Genomic DNA, 20,843 nt, shown 5'->3' on the forward strand with positions numbered 1-20,843 from the left:
TTAGAGATGAAAGGATGAAAATAAACCAGTTGTCAGTATCTTAAAACTGTAGTAGTAGCTTAATACAATTTAACCGAGGAAAGGGCTGGTTAAACAAGGCCTGTTCAGTTTCCCTTTCTTTACAGATGTAAATGTTTGTGTGCATTACCCGAGCGGTTGGGGCAGTTACTGACTATTATTTATGAATTTTCCTGCTGCCTGAGTCAACTCATGATCATAAAACAGTCTTACGTTTCAACACAATTTTACGAATTTCGAACACATAATTTTATCTTATTCGACTTAAGGCTAAATCAGAATAGAATTGTCGCATTAAAAATAAAATATATGAATAAAAAGTGCTGGAAAAGGAGCATGCGCGCAGTGAAAGTCAATGGCCAGTTTAATTCTTCTGCCTCGGTTCTTCGCAGCACCGAGCCTGTGCATTTGAGTGTCTGCGGCCCAAACCCCGACACCGGCGGCCGTGGCCGGTGTGAATATCTAAGACACCTCTTGTCGCATGTTTGGTGACGTCCAATAATCGACACGATCGACTCGCTCGGAAGTCTCCAGGGCCGAGGCCTTGAGACTTTTTGCAGCGCATGTTATTGCTTTTTTTTGTCGGTGCGCTCGTTTCGACCCGTTTGGCTCGGGTGTGGGCTGATGAAGCACTTCAGACTGTGATCAAATCTGAAACGCTTGGAAATAGCAAACCGCTAACGAAGCTAGCTGAAGTGTGTAGTAAAGCCAGCGAGCAAGTGAGCAGCAAAATGACATCCCGGAGGTAAAGAGACTGTATGAAAAGTGTCCACTGATATTAGCTGCTCGCGCTAACGCAACTTTCCTCAGCTGATTGGAGCTAAGCAAGGAGGCAAACAAAACAGCAATTCAGCTTCTTACAACGATGCGGCTATTTACAACCAGACCCACTTCACAGCTAATATTCCCCGGCAAACTCAATCGAGAGCTCCGCAAAATGTTTATTTTTGTATACAATACTTTGTACGATTCTTCCTCTTGAGAGCCACTAAATTATTGCACAAGTGTGGTTTGTTGGTAGAAGAGCGGCTGAACTCAACAGAAGATTTTACTGGCTCCATGTGTAGTGCTCTATGGTAGTGCTCTATGGTAGTACTCTATGGTAATGCTCTATGGTAGTACTCTATGGTAGTACTCCATAGTCTTGTCTGTTAACTATGTTTAGGGGGGGGGGAAACAATGCATGGTTATGTTCAGACTACTTAAAGCTGGGTTAGGGTTAGCCTGACTTTTTGTTGTTGTAGAGGAAATGTATTTGTTTCACCTCAGAGTATGTTGTAATCACAGCAGAACACAGACTTTGTTGCAAGGTCAAGTTTTATTGAAGATAGAAGTAGAATCTAAATTAGAGCCATTTATTTTGAGGGTGGTCCCCCTGCTTCACTTTGCCACTGCTCAGAGCTCTACACAGGCATGAAACGTGCATATAATTACATTCTTTGAACAATACAGACACAAAGGAGGGGTTGTGAGAGCAAGAAACACGTTTGGGCCAAAACAAAAATATGTGACTGAACAGGAGAAATCAGGTCCCCCAGCTTTAAGTAAATGTAATAATGTACTTGCAGAAATGTGTAAGTACCCTAAGATTTTTTACCTAAAAATGTGTTCTCTGTTAGATGGTTTCACCCAAACATCACAGGTGTAGAGGCGGAGAACCTCCTGCTAACTAGAGGGGTGGATGGGAGTTTCTTAGCCAGGCCCAGTAAGAGCAATCCCGGAGACTTCACCCTCTCTGTGCGGTAATTATTTCATGAGTTTTCAAGTTTTATATCGATGACTTCCCTGTTTGTTCAATAGATTTTTTTTTTATAGGAATAACTTAATTGTTGTTTTAGTCTAATCTGTTTCAACGTACAACTAACCAACTCCAAGTGAACCCATATATATTTTCCATGATTATTTCAGGCGAAATGGCGCGGTCACTCACATTAAAATACAGAATACTGGGGACTATTATGACTTGTATGGTGGAGAGAAATTTGCCACTCTGGCTGAGCTTGTACAGTACTATATGGAGCATCATGGGCAACTTAAGGAGAAAAATGGTGATGTCATTGAACTGAAATATCCTCTTAATTGTGCTGATCCCACATCTGAAAGGTAAGTGATAAAGAGTTTATTTATTTGTTAGTGGAAAGTGTATAAATGGCTGTGTTTTTCTGCCAGATGGTTCCATGGACATTTGTCTGGTCGAGAGGCTGAAAAGCTTCTAACTGAGAAAGGAAAGAACGGTAGCTTCCTCGTGAGGGAGAGCCAGAGCCACCCTGGAGACTTTGTTTTGTCAGTTCGAACTGGAGATGATAAAACAGACACCACTGATGGCAAACCCAAAGTTACACATGTCATGATCCGCTGTCAGGTGAGAACCACTTTTGTGTTGTTTTGTAAGGATTCTTGTTGTATCCTATCCATTTTATATTTCCCTCTTGCAATATCTCTAACCAATGTTATTTCACTTTTAGCAAGACTTGAAGTATGATGTAGGAGGAGGTGAGAAGTTTGATTCTCTCACAGATCTAGTAGAGCATTACAAGAAGAATCCAATGGTGGAAACGTTGGGCACTGTGTTGCAGCTAAAACAAGTACTGTACTTTTTATTTCAAGGCTTATACAGTGTAATCAAAACAACTGACTTTTTGCTTCCATTCTTCTAGCCGCTAAACACAACCCGAATTAATGCAGCAGAGATCGAAAGTCGTGTTAAAGAACTGAGCAAACTAGCAGAGGCGACTGACAAAGTCAAACAAGGGTTTTGGGAAGAATTTGAGGTGAGATAATACGGACAATTATAACTGCGATACTTGCCAGCGATTTAATGTTGATCAAAATGGTCTTTGTTTTTTCTTAAAAGACTTTGCAACAGCAAGAGTGCAAGCTGCTTTATAGTCGCAAAGAGGGTCAAAGACCAGAAAACAAAAACAAGAATAGATACAAGAACATTTTGCCATGTGAGTGCACAAGTCATTATTATTTTTATGATTATTGACTATTACAATTGAAACATCCAATGATTTCCACAATGTTGCTGTGTTATAGTTGACCACACGCGGGTGGTACTGACCGATGGGGACCCGAACGAGCCAGGCTCTGACTACATCAACGCTAATATAATTATGGTAGGTATGAAAACCCCCACAAAGCTTGTTATGTAATTAGGTCTGAATTTGCAACAAATGTGTCAATATACAGTAATCTCAAGTATCTGAAACCTGTTTGATTGTATTTTTAGCCAGAGCTGGACACGAAGTGCAACAGCAAAATGAAAAAGTGCTACATTGCCACTCAGGGCTGTTTGCAAAACACCATCAGTGACTTTTGGAGAATGGTGTTTCAAGAAAACTCTCGTGTTATTGTTATGACGACAAAAGAAGTAGAACGAGGAAAGGTGAGTCAGGAGACGCTGTTGGTGCTTTAATTTAGGAGAAAAACTGTATGTAATTTAAAGTGGTTTGGTCACTGGTGCAACTCGATATTGTTATTAACAGAGCAAGTGTGTAAAATACTGGCCAGAAATGTCAGCTCTCAAGGAATATGGTGCCATGCGTGTTCGTAATGTCAGAGAGACGTCTGCACATGACTACATCCTGAGGGAACTCAAATTGTCTAAAGTTGGACAGGTAACACAGACCGGTCTATAAAGCTTTGTCAAAGTATGTCCATATGAGCTAAAGTGCATCTGTGTGACGTTCAGGGCAATACGGAGCGCACCGTTTGGCAGTACCACTTCAGGGCCTGGCCTGACCATGGAGTTCCCACTGATCCAGGAGGTGTTTTGGATTTCCTGGAAGAAGTTAACATGAAACAGGAGAGCATAATGGATGCTGGACCTATAGCCGTACATTGCAGGTACATGGGCACACAGGAAGCGGAAATGTTTAGGCCTAAATACAGGTACAAATCACAGACATGTGCTTTATGTGGAACAGTGCTGGGATCGGGAGGACAGGAACATTCATAGTGATCGACATACTTATAGATGTCATCAGAGAAAAAGGTAAATTGGCAATAACTCAGTATTATACTTATTTTGTTCTCAACCAGAATGGACTTCATAAATCCTGCATGATTTTTTTCCTTTTAGTTAATTTCTTTGAAGTAAATCAATGTATGTAACAAATAAGGATCCTCTCTTGTTGTTCCAGGTGTAGATTGTGATATTGATGTCCCAAAAACCATCCAGATGGTTCGCTCACAGCGTTCAGGGATGGTACAGACTGAGGCTCAATACAGATTCATTTATATGGCTGTACAACACTACATAGAAACACTGCAGCGGCGCATAGAGGAGGAACAGGTGTGCAACAGAATCACGCTGCAGTGCATTTTTTTTAAATTATATTTTGCTGTTTATTTATCATCATCATGCATGTTAACATTTACAGAAAAGTAAGATTAAAGGGCGAGAATACACCAACATTAAGTACTCCTTGTCGGATCTGTCTGGAGGAGAACAGAGCCCTTTACCCCCTTGCACTCCAATACCAACACCGACTTGCACAGAGTAAGTTATATACACAGACACATTGAATATTGACAGGTGAAACTGTGTTTTTATTATATGTGTATTTTTGCAGAATGAGGGAGGACAGCTCAAGAGTGTATGAAAATGTTGGCTTGATGCAGCAGCAAAAGAGTTACAGATGAGATTTATACATTTGACGCTCATGCTCTTTCAATTCCAGGTACATATTGTGTTCTCATCATCACTCCATAATCTGGATTGGTTGTTAAAGAATTTAAGTATTGGGTTGTGTTAACTTGTTCTGTTACCTCGTTACTCTCCTGGAAAAAAACTAACACGTTACGTTCTGTGCTACTCTATTATAAGAGTAGTGCAATAGAGTAATTCCACAAAGCTAAGAATTTGTAAAGCTCAAACACACGGCTGTGCACGCACAAGTGTCTGCTCTGCAGTCGCCGCGGCCGTGCTGTCTGAGCTACTGGAGCAGGAGAAATGGTGAAATGGAAAATGAGATGAATAGGCGTTGCTATTTTTACAAAGTACTAGATTACTTGGCCACACAAAACTAATGCGTTACATTACTTTAAAGTTTAATCGAAATCGGAAACGTGTGTTCTCAAAGCATTAAAGTGCATTTCCCCTAACACTGAAGACCCCCCTAGTTTAGCCAACCACGCCTTGTAGACTGAGACTTGATACGTAAGACATGAAAACAATAATGGACAACACAGGACCAGGGACTCGCCTCATTTCACGTAAGCATTTATGTACGAATCTAATATAAACCACTGTGACTTTACAACAAGCCATGGAGGATCCCCTCAACTGCACTCTAGGCCTTTTTCTGTAAAATGTGCATCATCGGGGCTACAGACAGCATACACTAGTCGAGGATAAACTGACAACCTGTTTGCTCATCTCAATTTGTTTTGTTATTAACCAAAGGATAACTACTCAGATTGTTTATAGACCGAAGTGTGAACTTAAATTGTCTGTGCCAAAAACAGATTATGTAATCCATGATTTCAGCCATTTGGTCTCTATTTGGTCCTGTGAGCCTTTACTTTTGTGAGAGATCTTATTTACGGAGAGGATTTCACACACATACACATACACACACACTTATATATATATATATATATATTTTTCTTTTCATTTTAATAACTAAATGAAGTATTTGCATTGTTTTGCATATTAAGTGATATCTACTCATCGATTCCATTTTTGTTTTGCACAATTACATTCTCAAACGGACGTGAGACTGTTGCCATGTGAGGGTTTTGTTAGATGTGGCTTTCATCAGGATAGACAGTATCTGTTTGTGAACCATTCCTGAGCTCAAGCCGAATGTCCTTACTGCTGTGGACTACACTCTGCAGCATACATTTACAGCAACGCCTTGACCTGGTGGGTTTATAACAAATCTGCTCCGGGTACAAATGGAGGTATCCAGGAGGAGCACACTTTTACTGTATTGTGCATACCATTTTTTTTTTATGCTTGCACTCATTAGCCAGTACACGCCAAAACACATTTTTTGTGCATATTTTCATTAGTATTTTTGTTTTGTTTTTATCATTTGCCTTTTGTATGCTTATGTCTGTCTTGAGCACCACTTAAACTTCAAATCACTTGCTTTACCTGTGTACATTTTTATAGATTGAGGACTATGGGATGGCTTGACACAATAGTTGAGGTAGTGCATTATTACTGTTTTCCGACTAGACAACTTCCTTAGTATTTTAAGTTGTATGTCATTGTGGCCTGAGTGTAATTATCTTCTATTAAGCCTTCATTACTTCTGCACATGTATTTGTTATCACTACGCCTTGAAAAAGTGCAGTTTTGCGTCTTAACTTGCTGTTTTAGCGGTGGCTCAATCCCATAAACATGAAACATGATGGAGAAGCCACTCTTATCTGCCTTGAGGGACTTTTAGGATTGAATAGCACTATTCTTTAAAACAGTATTTTTCTGTCCAGCTTTCTCCTACTCCAAATGGTTGTCCCTCTAAATGCTCACCTGTAGAAGGAAGCTGGATTTGTTCCTGTCTATAGTGGAGTATTCCCTGTTGTCTTTCAGAGTGCGGCGGGTATTTGCTATACATTTTTTGGGTTTTTTACTAATTATTAAAATTGGTTTGCATTTACCTTGTAAGTAATTTAGACGTGTCGATGTACCTTCTATGCATTTGCTCATGTGACCGCTGTAACACTTTAATGTGAAACCTTTCATCACAACATCCTCAGTAGATAAAAGACAAATGGTGACCACGATGCATACAAACTCTATTTTTTAACTTGTATATTGTACCTGAGAACTTGGTAGGGACGAATGTACTTACTAAAACATATCTACTTGCCAATAAGATATACTGTATGTTTATTGCTACAGCTTACTCTCTGTGACTCAGAGATCACCTCTAAGTCTAAGAGGTTTATTGTAATACTTTCAATGCAGTTAACCATGTTAACTTCCTTTAAACCAATAAATGGCTAGTTCTTGCCAAAATCTAAATTGTATTCTTTTTTTGTTTTACTGTTGTATGGGCTTATTCATCCAAACTCAAACAATGGGATTGGAAAGTCATGCATGTAGGAAGTCAAGAATACAACATGAATGCACTTGCTGTAACATGGGAATTTTAAAATGACAGGGCAGCCTTTTATCAATTTAATAAATACCGTTAAAAGCATCTAACAATTCCTCCATTGTGAGATCAACAGAGGCTGTCTTATCTTAAACTTTCCATGTTTGGAAGAGCCCTGTCTCATTGAGGCTTACATTAAATGCCAAAGGTCAAAAGTCGGCCTATAATAAAGGTCTATAATAATATATTGAGGTAAAATTACTTTGTTTTTGCAGAAATCTTTGGACTTGTACAGGGAGTTCATGGACACAGCAGGGACTGATATTAATGATCATTTTTGTAATTCATACATTTTCTTTTTGGGTGCAACTTTAAAGTGTAATGTTAATAGGAAAAAGTGGCTCCTGCCTCCACAGGGTTCTGTGACATCATCGTTTTCTAGAACCTGCAACCCAGCAATGGGACACATGGCCTTGAGGAAATGCATTTACATGTGTCAGTACAACTACACAATATACATGTAAAGTTAAATTTAGTTTTTTAGTTTTGACAAAGACTAAAATGAAATTGACATTTTATTTTTATTTAGTTTAATTTATTTGAGCACCGACATTTTCCTAATTTACAAATTAACCAGTCACAGATGCTCAAAAGGAGTAGGCTGAGGCAAGAAGCTCATGAGCGCCTACCCCACATTCAGCATAAACATTTACAATTCACAGTAACACGTGAGGACGTATCCACAACCAAGAAGAAGTTTGCACACACAAAAATCTATTCCTAAGTAGACAAGTGTCCTCAAGGCATTAACATCAGAAGAACATGAGATTAAATGACTGGAACGCACGGACTCTGCTTACATTTCAAGTGCTACATAAATGTTTGGTCCACCCTTGACTCGTGCTAATATTTATCCATGATTTGTTTTTGTAAACTCAGTTTGGTGAAAGTCCTTCAGACACTGAGGGGCCACAAGGGGGCGACACATGCACTAGTTGCACAGGTTCTTTCATGTAGCTGGACATAACCCCCTGTGGACATTAACTTCAATGGGATAAAAGGATGCGGCTCCAAACAAAATGATGCTCGTTTTAATAGTTTATCAGAGACATGGACGTTTCTCATTCACTGGTCCGCGGTCTTCGGGATGCTACATTTAGTAAATAATAGAATTATATAATATATAGCACTTAATTGCCGAGCACAGCAATCCTCTTGAATCTGTATTGTATTACACATAATAAGTGCAGCTGTTTTGCTTAAGGCCAAATAAAGCACGATGCGCGTGAATGCGAGCGGTGAATAGTCGTGTTTTCAATCTCATGGAGGCAAATTTGCGCCAAGCCAGAGCGCCGTAGTGTAAATTCTAAATTGTAATCGCTGTTTAGCCCGACAGCAAAACCACCACAATAACATTACTGTATTTAGTTCGCCTGAAGATGTGGCATCACAGTTTTGTCTTGTGTTGATTAGATGAGAGTGGAAGGATTCAGTTTAAGTGGAAGAGAGAGGCGGGGGCGGAGCGAGGCTTTACTACAGCGCTGGAGCCGCGGTGCAAGAGTCCAGTGCAGGATGCTGAGGCACAGAGGCACACATCTGTCACTCTGAGGATCCACAGCCAAGCACGCATCTGCAGACTCCAGGTAAGACTTCTTTCTTTTCTCTAACATGCCAAGAAATTAAGCCTAAACTTATAGAGTCGAGTGCAAATGAAGTTTAGAAGCAGTTATGGACAAAAAAACAAAAATAAGTTGAATTCATTAATACACATAATGTATTGGCCTGCCCTTTGTTGTGTTATGCATGTCTATTCCATTTTACAAAACTGAATTGAAAAACAAAACAAAAACAAAAGCGTTTAATTTGATTTATGCAAAACGAATATGTATTGGCCAATTTACCAGGGTTCATAAGGGATAGATTTATTTACTACAAGGCTACTGTCAGTGCCCTGCACATACTGCGTACATATTGAATATTGAAATCACATTTTACATCATACGTTTCACCTCGTAGCATACCATACCAGCTTTAAGGAACTAACATTGGGCTCCAGGCTACCATGTTCACAAAATCTTGGAATACGCTACAATAAGATACAACTGCCATTAGTCCGACAATGCTTGGTCTACACATCCATGAGCATAAAACAACTGTAAGTGAATGTTTTTCAATCAAAGCATCCCATGAGGGAATGAATAGTCTAATAATTGCTAATTCAGGGCATCTTTCACTAATGACTGATTCTTTATCTTACTGTAGCAATAGATATAGTAGCAATAGTATGTAGGCTCCACACATCATGTTCATTCTAGTCTATGAAGAAGACTCTGGGCTAAATTAATAGCAGTGCGATCGATTTGCAACATGCACAAATAGGCCCATAGTGAGTTCTTGATTGGCTCTTTTATCCTTTGCCATAGAGTTATTGATTCCCACTTTTGGTTCCCACGCACCTTGTGAGGCGCACTAATTCTCTCCATGACCATTGGGTTAATCACTCTTATGGATGATGGTGCAATTCTTGGACAAAGATTGTTCAGTGTGTGGAGTGGTGCTGACTGATGTGGTTAATGTGATTGGGTTTTAAAAAAATTGCGCAAACTCCACACTCTTTGCTGCTGAACTCAGGGGGAAGCATATCTATTTTGAGAAAAGGATGCTATTAGAGATAGTCAATATTTGGCCTTAATTCAGATTTAGTTTCTAATCATTCTTTAAATCTTTTAGTTATGGGAAGACTGTTTGGATGTCAGCAGTTGCGTGAAGTAAATTGGTAGCCATAACCAAATCCTAAAAGGAAAATAATCACACGAAAGCCTTGTTTCCACCTTACCCTATAGGTCTGTGTCTGAAGTGTTTCCATCAGCCCACTTTACTGATAAATGGTACTTTTTATAGACCCTGCCCCTGTCCAGATCATTGTTGAGCCAAAAACAGCTTTAAGTTGCATTCAGACCTAGCGCGGCTCTCGTGGCAGGGGCGGGTAATCGCTGTGTACTGTCACTGTGAAAAGTGCACAGACGTGCGCTTAATTAGGCGGCCGTGCGTGTGGACTGTGGACTGTGCACGTCAACTGTTTAGAGCAGCTAAGGAGGAAGTGGAGTCCAACACACACAACAGGGATGGACACAGGAATTTGGAGAAACATAACCTTACCTCTACTACATCATAAAGAGTGAAACGGAAACACCGCCTGATAAGAGGAGGAACAGATTTATGACAATGCAGCAGCTGTTGTATGAAATGCCTTTCCCGAGCCCAGGCATTCGGATCAGAGGAACTTTGTGTTTCAATAAACGCATGAAGACTCGCGCACAATAAAGAGCGCTTCTGAAACACTGAAGAAGCACCAAGAGCCATCCACACCTGCAGCACATCATAAGAGGCGCAACAGGAAACTGCGTTGGAGGAAGAGGAGGTGGAGCTGACCAGTGCAGGACACCACGCTCTGAAACAGGGACAAACCCAGGAGGCGCTGCACCATTTCAGAGGATCAGAGGAGACTGAAGGCAGCCAGGTTTCTTCCGGGTGCTGCGGTTTCCCGGGCCTTCAAAAACATGCTGGTCAGGTTGGCCCACAGTGGTGGCGCGGCTCAGTTGCAGCGGCTCAGGACTAACACTTCAACACTAACGTTGTACAGTTGAACAATGACAAATAAAGCACTTTCTCACTTACTTAAATGGGATTTTATTATGACATGTCTGTTGGACAGACAGGTATTGCACATTCCAAACCACACCTACTGAAATAATGAGAGGCAGGAGGGATGACAGCGTGGTGAGGTCTGCGTGAAGTCTCATGTGTCAGAGGGAAGTAAAACTATTCCACTGTCTCCAAAGCACAAGCAAAGAATAAAGAAACCATTTTCATTCACAACTTAGTGCTCAGTAACAGCGTGTGCAAACCCAGAGTTTCTTTTCATAATCGCACAGCAGCAGTGGCTCCTCCTAAAGTGAACACATGCGAGCGACTGATTGCAACTGTTTCAAGCAACCAAGGTTTTATTTAAATAGCACTTTACAACAACACCAGGAAGACCAAAGTGCTTCACAGAAAGATAAAACAATTTAAAAACACAAAATTATTGCATCCTAGACAAATGGAAGCGGTAACACGATTCAACCAGTTTGGTGTGTACGCACCTTCACACCGTCCACAGAGACGAGCGTCACAGAAAACGATGACCTACAAGTGCAGACGCACGGCTTGTGTGGATTAGCCTGGTCTTAGCTCGTATACTTCCCACTTTCGGTCACTCCGCTTGTATTTGTATTTGATGTGTATGTGTGTGTATTTGTATGTGAAGATTTGAAGCATATCACAAACCCATGACGTTTCACACATTATTGCACACCTTATTTTTTTTTATTTTATTTATTTATTTACACAGCTTTGTCCCACTTGCAAATATATATGTTATGCACCCGTTCCTGTCAGAACAAGCGAATTGCGTCTCTATTTAAAAGATAGTGTCAGAGCATGAGGTCAATACTTTAACTAACCCAGGTTGAGAAAGATTGAGGATTTTTTTCTGTCACCCACAGCTTTCTGAGAGGATGTTTGCACATGAGCACCAATTTCAAATCAAAATGTACAGTGATTGTCTTCCTCCCTATTCATCCCTGCAGCTGAGGCACTGTGGCCCTCTGCACTCGGGAATTGTGGAGCAGATGTGCCAACACACCATGGTCACTGGAGCACCATTTACACACACGCACGCACGCACGCATGCACACACACACACACACACACACACACACACACACACACACACACACACACACACACACACACATCGCATCGCGATAAGCCAGAAGCCACAATATATCACTTAAGTCTTCATTTGACTGAGATGACACATTTTTTTGCAAACTTTGCCAAAAACAAACAATGCATTGAACTTATAAATGTGTAAAAGCTCACTTTTAGGGAAATGATTTTGTGAAATATCGCAATATATTGTTATCGCGATATTGCACAGCCGTATCCCATATCGCAACTTTCTTCAGTGTGGTTCAGCCCTCGTAGGTAGATAGACAGGTTTCCTCCAGCCCATACTCTGCACAGATGTTCCTGTACACTATACCAGCCACTTGGTTATGGCGCTCCATGTAAGCTTTCCCTGCCAGCATCTTACAGCCTGCAGTTATGTGCTGGATTGTCTCAGGGGCCTCTTTGCACAGTCTACACCTGGGGTCTTGTCTGGTGTGGTAGATCTGGGCCTCTATTGCTCTGGTGCTGAAGGCCTGCTCCTGTGCAGCCCCTTTCACTGTGTAGTTTCCAACCCTGTACCTCAATTATAGAATCGCTAAAGACATAAAAAATAAAAGATTCAAATTATAAGTATTGGAAATACATGGGAACTGGCTCAACCAAAGGCTCAAAACACGTGAGAGTATCAGCCTTAGAATAACTTTTTAATATAAATATATAAGCAGATTATTGTGATCAAATTACATGTGCACATGGCAGTGGTAGTGTGATAATAATGTAATGCACTTTCATAACATCCATCTAACTGCACTATAGCACTTAGACTGCACCCGCCTCCACTTTTATAGTAGCTTTACATCATGCTGTTTCCTGTTTCTGAGAAGATACTGATCTGCACCATGCTGATACAGATTCTTTAAAATAACTGCCTTTTGCTTTGATTACTGTTTTTCACCACCTCGTAATATATTTGACCTGCCATTTCCAATCATGTCAGGTTAAAAAAAGGAATAAATTATGTTACTGCAAGTTACTGCAAAACATGTCTTAACCAGAAAATATACCCAACAAAAATGCACTATTAAAGCATAAATAAATTAAATTACTTAAATATTAAACTCTATATAACCCAGAGTACCTTAAGACCCAAGTGCCACAGTTGGAGAACTGCTCTATTACATTAAAGCAGAAGCGACCTACCTACCTACCACTCCAACCTGTTCTTAGCATCGTCCTTTTCAGGAAAAGATCCACCTGAGGTCCTACGTATCCAGGAATTTCTGCCCTAACCCCTCAATCTCAGGCTAAGGTAGTCCTCTCATTGCAAAGTAAAAACACTCAGCATAGCTTTACTACAGCCACTCACTCCGAGCAGAGCGTTTTTTTTTCTCTTTATTGAAACAGCTGTGCAGGGGAGCAAGAGGAGGAGTGAGGGAGGAGCTTATAATCAGATCGCCTTGGACAGTGATGTAGCCTACCTGAACGCGTTCATTGAACGAAAGTTCATGAACGCGTTCATATTTTGGGCGAACGTGAACTGAACGCACCGGATTACTGCCTGATGAACGACACCATGAACGCGTTCATTCTGGTGTCCGTGAACGGCATTTCCCGTTCTATTTACGTTCGTTCATTATGGTGCCATATTTCTTATATCGGTGAATATAAAACCCCGCTGCGCCGTCAGAGTTTACCAGCGTCTAAACTCTGGCGGGTCCACGGTGTAGCTCGCGCTAGCTCCGCTCCGCCCCCGCGGCCACGGCCCGACTGTGTCCAGTTCTGTGGCGGTGTTTATGGCTCTGGCACAGGCCCTAGTACACCGGTAACCAGCGCGTCCGCACAGTGCCCGCAGCAGCCACAGTGTGAGGCTACGAAGCGAGTTTCCCTTTCCCTCTGCTCCGCGGTGCGCACTCATTTGCATAAAGCCACAATGTGGAGTTTTTTAACTACAAATTAGCTCCTAAAACAATTTTATTCACATGATTAGTTTACCAAATTAACACACATGCAATTCAATATTTGTAGCCTAATTTTCCACTAAGAATTTTCCAATTAAACTAAAAATAAAAATAATAATAATAATAATAATAAAATAAAATATGATTAGCAAAGATATCCAAAATCCACTCATAAAACAGTGACAGGCTGACATGAAAGAGCTGCATAACACTAAGTGAGGAGGCCATAATATTTTTGACTCATGGCTGAAGTCAACTTTCTCCAGCTCTCCCAAGGTTGGCAAAAATGCATCTCAAAATACTTAAGATCGTTGCTTTAAGGGGGAAATATACTTCTCACCGTTTTCACCCCGATCCGTTTTCATGCCTGAATAATAGCTTGCAAAAAAAGAACTATGAACTAGTTCATTTTTGGAACTATGAACGAACTATTTACTTTAAACAATTATGAACTATGAACGAACTAGTTCATTTTGAACCTTGTGAACTGAACTTTGAACTAGTTCATGTAGAAAATGAACTTTCCCAACACTGGCCTTGGACAATCAGGAAGTGAGTATGTTGATATTTTGTTTAAAGATGTCTTTGACATCATTACTAAATACCTGGATAATACCCACTCTTCAATAGAGTTTACATGATTAAACTTCCTGTCCTGAAGTGACAGTAGCTAATCCTTTAAACCCAGAGAAGTTCGAAACAAAGTAAACGGGAATGTACAGGTGAATATTAGAATCGTTCAAAAGTTCATTTATTTCTGTAATTCAACTTGAAACTTGAAACAATTTTTTATATATTTATTTATTTGTTTATTTGACAGGGATATTGCGGTTCAATATAGTACAAAACAAACTTGAAGCTAATGCGATTCAAAAGGAGTTTATAGCTAGGACTAATTTTCAACTCCAGTCCCTGGTGTTGAATAATAATAATATATGATATGAACTCATTAATGCAAAGTGACATATGTCAAGCCTTTGTTTGTTATGATTTTGATGATAATGGCTTAAAGTCCATTTTCAAAATATTCAAATTTTATGAGATTTTTAATTTGTTTTTTTTTTACAAGCTGAGCCATAACAATCAAAATTATAACAAATGAAGGCAATACATATCTAATTTTCAGAGTTTCACCTGTATGCAGGCGGCACATGGAACTGCAAATCAACTCTACTTGTTTAAATTTCAGTCTTCAGTCTGATTTATGTGTGTTCTAGTCTTTTCATGCGCCCTAGTAAGAGTGCTATAGAGCAGTGTTTCCCAACCAGGGTATGGGGATCTTTAGTAGGGGGTACTTGAAACTGTTTCAGATTGGAAAAAGAACATTAAACTGAATACCATAGATGATTATTATGAAAGGAAAAACCTGCTGTCGCAATAAAGTGGTTTTGAGAGTATTATGACTTTATTTTGAACGCACCACCTTGGCTTTTACTGATAGGTAGTAGATTCAAGTGATTCCTAAGTAATCTAACAGCAACACCCTTGAGGAACGCAAAGCACTGCAGGGTCCAAATGGTCCGAAATAAGACAAACATGGTTGGGAACCACTGCTATAGAGGGTGCTTTTCATTCTAAACAGGGCCCTCAACATTGACAGTTTAAAATTGCCATTCATTCAGCCTCTTTGCCATGCTCTTGCTATGCTCTGACATCACTTGCCTCTATTGTTGGTGGTCGTGCGCGCTTCTCTTCCATCACCAACCCCCGGAGGCTGTGTGTGGCCCCGGTGTGGTCCTCACACTGGCTGTAAACATGACGAGGATCAATACCAGGCCATGCCTGTGCTGATTTGTCATTATCTCATCAGTCCCTCCCCATTGACAATATCCCTTGAGTCACATCCCATCACTCACTCAGAAATAGCACAGAGACCACTGGATGAGTATGGTTTCAGTGCCTTGCCTGGAGTGCAGGAAAATGTGTTGGTGGGGTTTTTTTGCGCTTACTATAGGGGTATAGGCTCTTAGGCAGCTATTCTCAGATGGCAACAGCAGACACTTTTTAGACATTGCACTCCCACCTTTTTGCTAATCTTTGCATACTCTTTTCTAAGTGCAGCCTCTGTATTTGTGATTTGTCTATGGCATCGCATTGGTCTAAGTTTAGCCCATCTTTTGGCCTACATTTGAATCATCCTGATTTTTGTTCTTTCGACCACGTGCTTCATACTTTGTTGTTATAGTAGTCATGATCAGTCAAGGTTTTGCTAATTGTCATTTAAAGTCAACTTGAAAATTACATGTTCTGGGGTGTTTATTTATTTTTTGCCCTTTTATTAAAATGTTGAGGTACATATTTACGGGTTAATGCTCCCACAGAGTCATCAGACACAGGATAAAGGAGGTGGATATGCTTCTCGGCAGAACTAAGCCCATAAGCTGCTTCCTGACTGGAGTGCTAAGCCTTCATGGAGGGCCATAGAGACGTTTAGGAGGATGATGGAGCAGCGTGAACCCATGCTTATATGTGAATGGGTGAAAAGATGAAGCTTGTGATCGATGCGACGTAAGCAGGGAGTTCTCTCTCTTTGGCAGCTGCGGGGACACTGATGGTGAACAGAGAAAGAAGCAGTGGACATGAGTGTACATTTGTGCCTAATTCAGAAGGGAGCGTACAGCCTCCTCAGGGAATGTTCTGTGTACCGTAAATAACTGGGAAACTTGCTTTTGTTCAGTGGATGTAGCTTCCCAAAGTAGGTTTCCTGAGATGACTAACCACATTTTAAAGTCATGATGGCTGTTTGTCCAACGGGGTTGATAACACAACTTCACTTTAACTTGACCTATCGCATTCATATGGTTTGCAATTAAATATGATTTTGACACAGGACAAGAGGTGGAGCGATGGGTGACATGCCAAGAAAATCATATCACACTTTTCTTTGAGCCTCGGTCACAACTTATGTGCCCTTAGAGACTTTATATTGCATTGAAGAGGTAACCAAAGAGATCAACTGCTTCTGACAGTTCACACTTCACAGTATTTTATATATTGTATCTTTAAATCTGTGAAAAGCATATAGAGACTCTTGTTGCTTCTTACTGCGCAGTGATTTGCAACTAATTTTTAATGTAATTTAATTTATTTAACCAGGAAAGTTCCACTGAGATTAAGAATCTTTTTTTCAGGGGTCCTAGTCCCAGAGGGACTACCACATGTTTTAGTGGTAGGGGAAACCGGAGTACCCGGAGGAAACCTACGCAGACACAGGGAGCCTCCACACAGAAATGCCCCGTCCAGGTGGGAATCGAACCCGGGACCTTCTTGCTGTGAAGCACAAGCGCTAACTGCTGTGCTACCATGCCACTCGCATGAATGGTGTCAGAGCGGCGGAGAAGGAGGAGGAGGGAGCTGCGCATGAGGAAGGAGGAGGTGGAGGAGCTGACCAGTGCAGGACACCATGCTCTGAAACAGGTACAAACCCAGGAGGTGATGCTCCGTTTCAGAGGAGCACTGAAGGCAGCCAACCAGGCTGACCCACAATGGCGGCGCGCAGAATCAATGACAAATAAAACGCTTAGGCCTGCCTACCTACTTACCTACTTACCTACTTACTTACTTACTTACTTACTTACTTACTTACTTAATTACTTACTTACTTACTTACTTACTTACTTACTTACTTACTTCTTAAACTTATCATACTGTAACTCCATTTTGCTAACTTGGGCCTGGGAGAACCTCTGCCCATCCACTTTTTTCCGTGGCCCCCCCGGCGCTCTGCATCATTCAGTGTTCACTGAGTGAGAATGAACCTGTCCTCTGCCTCTAGCAGGACAGAAACTGTTGGGCGGCTTGCATCGTTGTCTGCAGCAGAACCTGCTGCACATCTGATCTGTCCAGACATGTATCTTGACCCTGACCCTTTGTGCACCCGTATGTGGTGAAACTTTTTCTTTGCCCAAAGTATCAGAAGTGAAGGTATTGGAGAGTTATAAAATTAGGAATGGGTTTCAGGAGCCAGGTGTGCGGCCATTACTCTCGGCCAATTCCACGTGACTCTCCGTAAAATGCATTTCTATAGGCCCATAAGAAGTATGCAGTCGTGCTCTTAGGCAGACCGCTTGGTCTCATGCAGCTAAAAAGCCTTTATGTCCTTTTAGTTCATGTCAATTTGCCATGCTGTTGCCGTTGACCATGTGTGACAGACCTCCTTTCAGCACTGGCTTTCGGGGGACATGTCATTTTAGATTAATGTTATTCATAGCACGTCAAAGCTTTTACTCAACACACATTGGTTTATTTAGCAGCAGAGTTAAAAGGTCTAGCTTTAAAATAGAAAATGTTCATAAAATGTGTGTCTTCCTGATAATACCTAGTGTGTGGTTGATCCATCTCTTCCACCCTCACACACGCACCTGCCCCCAGGGGTTATTCTGCCTCTGTCGCCGCACCATGAAGCGGTGAAGATGGAAGCACCATGATGCTTACACCTGTGACACTAGTGAAGGTCAGGGAGCGGTATTGTCTTGTGTGATCTTGTATGCGATGAATTAGATATCGAACATATGCAGCATATTGTAACTTTTTTCAGATAAACAATATGGTTGTAGTATTTTCACTGCACTGAAAACAATAATAATAGTGGTCACCAGACAAAGGGACATGCCTGACTGTTGTCATAAAGACACAAATACAGTAGTAAAACATCAACTTTTATTATGGTCCCTTCAAAACATGCACAATCTTCCAGCGAGTAAAAATAAAGTATAACCTTAACTTAAATGTCAGTAAAGGATAATTCCGCTGTCGCTCTAACTCACACATGGAAGAATAAATCCACAATGAACTGTCAGAATAACATGCTTGTGTATTAATTGGTGGAGGACGAGAGCAACATACTAGATAATAAATGCAAACATAACACTTGAAAGAGAATAAAATGAGTCTACACATGGTTTATTTGTGCCAATGGGAAAAAAATAGATTCTGCTGTAATCCAAAGCTATTAGTCAGTACCTACTCTGACCCTCTTAAGTACACAGAGCATCAACTATTCACACTCTTATATAACATGCAGTGGTTTACATGAGAAAGCTCTGCTGCCAACTCAGCGAAATGTCCATTGGATTGTACTCATTCAGTAATTACTTCAAGTCTCTGTTCTCTTTGCCTTAGTTCTTATGTTTCTACAATCAATACAACATCCTGTGTCCTGCAGCCACACCTCACATTTTCATTGAAGTCACACAATCCTGTTTATAGACACCGCTAACACAGTTGTGAATGCTGATAGTGTAATAAATTTAAACTGGTTATAATGCTGCGCGCCTTGACTTGCAGATTACCATAAAAAAGTGGTATATAGGGGATCGGCACACTGCAAGTTACACCCAAGGGAGTGAGAAAGAAGCCAACAGAAGGGGCCATGAGGTGAAAATGGGGTTAATGTTGGTATGGTGTGATTTGTAAGCAGGTGACTTTGAGAATCAGATAGTGTCATGTGCATTAATCTACTGTTAGGCAGCAATGCTGAAGTAACATCACAGCCACCACTGACCCCAACATGTACTTTACCGACATGTTGGGAGTCAGTGGTGGTTGACGGTCCGTAATCTTTATTGCTGCATTTATGCTTGTTTGTTTTTTATCCAGGGGTCTTTGGTTTGGGATTTTGGAATGCAAGGTTATTCATTGACTCACCAATATCCTTAGTCACAATCTCTGGTTACATGTTTACCTTTTTGTGGCCATAGATTTAAATATTGTTGAATGGACTGCTAAAAGAATAACTCAATCACTGCAATCGCCATAATATTGGTAAATGGTAAATTGTCTCAACTTATATAGTGCTTTTCTACCTTCATTAAGCCAAAAGTGCTTTACAGCAAGGAACCAGTCACCCATTCCCAGTCTCATTCATACACCAATGTACACAGACACTGGAGGCCATGTGGGGGAAGTGTCTTGCCCAAGGACATAACGATAGTGTGCATCTTCTGGAGCTGGGATTTTTAACCCCCGACCTTCCGATCATGAGACGACCCACACAACCATCTGCGCCACTGTGTGTGGTTTGCACTTCTCCCCGTGCCTGTGCAGGTTTCCTCCGGGTACCCCCAGTTTCCCCAAACACTGAAAACATGTACAAGGATCAGTGAGAGTGTAATTGCGAGTGCGAGTGGGGGACAAAGGATGGATATTAGCCCATGGCTACAATCCGGCGTGGCACGAGTCCCACGTGTGTTCATTACATGCAATGTTCCGACCAAATAAACCAACAAATATATATATTTATATATTTGTTCATTTATATATATAAATGAATAAATGAAACAAAAGCTGGGAGAGATACAGTTGGTCAAAGAGGCGAGAAAGATGATTGACAGAGACCTGTTAAAAATAATACCCACCCGCAGATACCCGCCATACTGCTACTTTTGCACTGACAACAAAACAGTGGCACCATCCTCTTGTTTCTTGCATGCTCCAGTTAAATCTGCAGAGAGATTTTAAGGTCTCAGCTCGCTCTAAATTGTGAGTTGTCAGCAGGAGCTAGTGCCTTCAAGTTAGAGGTGGAAAGCCAAGGTCAGGTCCTTTCCTTCTAGTCTTGTGTCAGAAGATAATGAGTGCAGTTCTTCACAGTGTCTTCAGGCACTTATGGAGCAGACCTGATTTCAATTAGTAGCCTTTTTCTATGGGCAGCTGTGTTACTCAAAAGCACTTGTTCATGACCAGCAGATGTTTTGGGGGCTGTATTGTCCAGCGGCAATGACACAGCAGAAGGTGTGGCTCAGCTGAAGCTATCATGGCTCAAATTAGCTCACATCAGTCATCTTTCCAAGCAGCATCTCCGCACTGCAGTTAGACGGACCTCACATTCCCTGTAGCCATGTTTTACAAGCAAGTGATGCACTGCTTTCAGCTCATGTGTGTGACTCTCTCTCATTGTGTTCACATGAGTTGACATTGAGGGTTAGCGTTTGCATCCGCTCACATTTCCATCAACGAACAATAAACAATGCAACATCAACGATCATGTAAAACGAGCTCATCTAAACCAGTATTTTCTACATGTTCTATATAGCCTCAAGGATCATAGCTCAAAGCGTTGGACAATTATGCATGAGGCAAATTTAATACCTCTGTGCAA

At 41.0% G+C, this 20,843-nt stretch overlaps 1 protein-coding gene across 1 annotated transcript; it reads left to right on the top strand.

Annotated features, from left to right (window-relative positions):
• Positions 1–392: 392 nt before the first annotated feature.
• Positions 393–6,964, top strand: ptpn11a (protein tyrosine phosphatase non-receptor type 11a). The gene is made up of 15 exons (XM_079552302.1): positions 393–763; positions 1,638–1,760; positions 1,927–2,121; positions 2,188–2,380; positions 2,484–2,603; positions 2,676–2,789; positions 2,873–2,969; positions 3,058–3,137; positions 3,251–3,406; positions 3,507–3,638; positions 3,713–3,867; positions 3,948–4,015; positions 4,164–4,315; positions 4,404–4,522; positions 4,596–6,964. Exons 1-15 carry the CDS (start codon positions 582–584, stop codon positions 4,663–4,665), a joined length of 1,956 nt encoding a protein of 651 aa, XP_079408428.1. The 5' UTR covers positions 393–581; the 3' UTR covers positions 4,666–6,964.
• Positions 6,965–20,843: the final 13,879 nt, after the last annotated feature.

This window comes from Gobius niger (assembly GCF_951799975.1).
Source record: "Gobius niger genome assembly, chromosome: 2".
Lineage (NCBI taxonomy): Eukaryota > Metazoa > Chordata > Actinopteri > Gobiiformes > Gobiidae > Gobius > Gobius niger.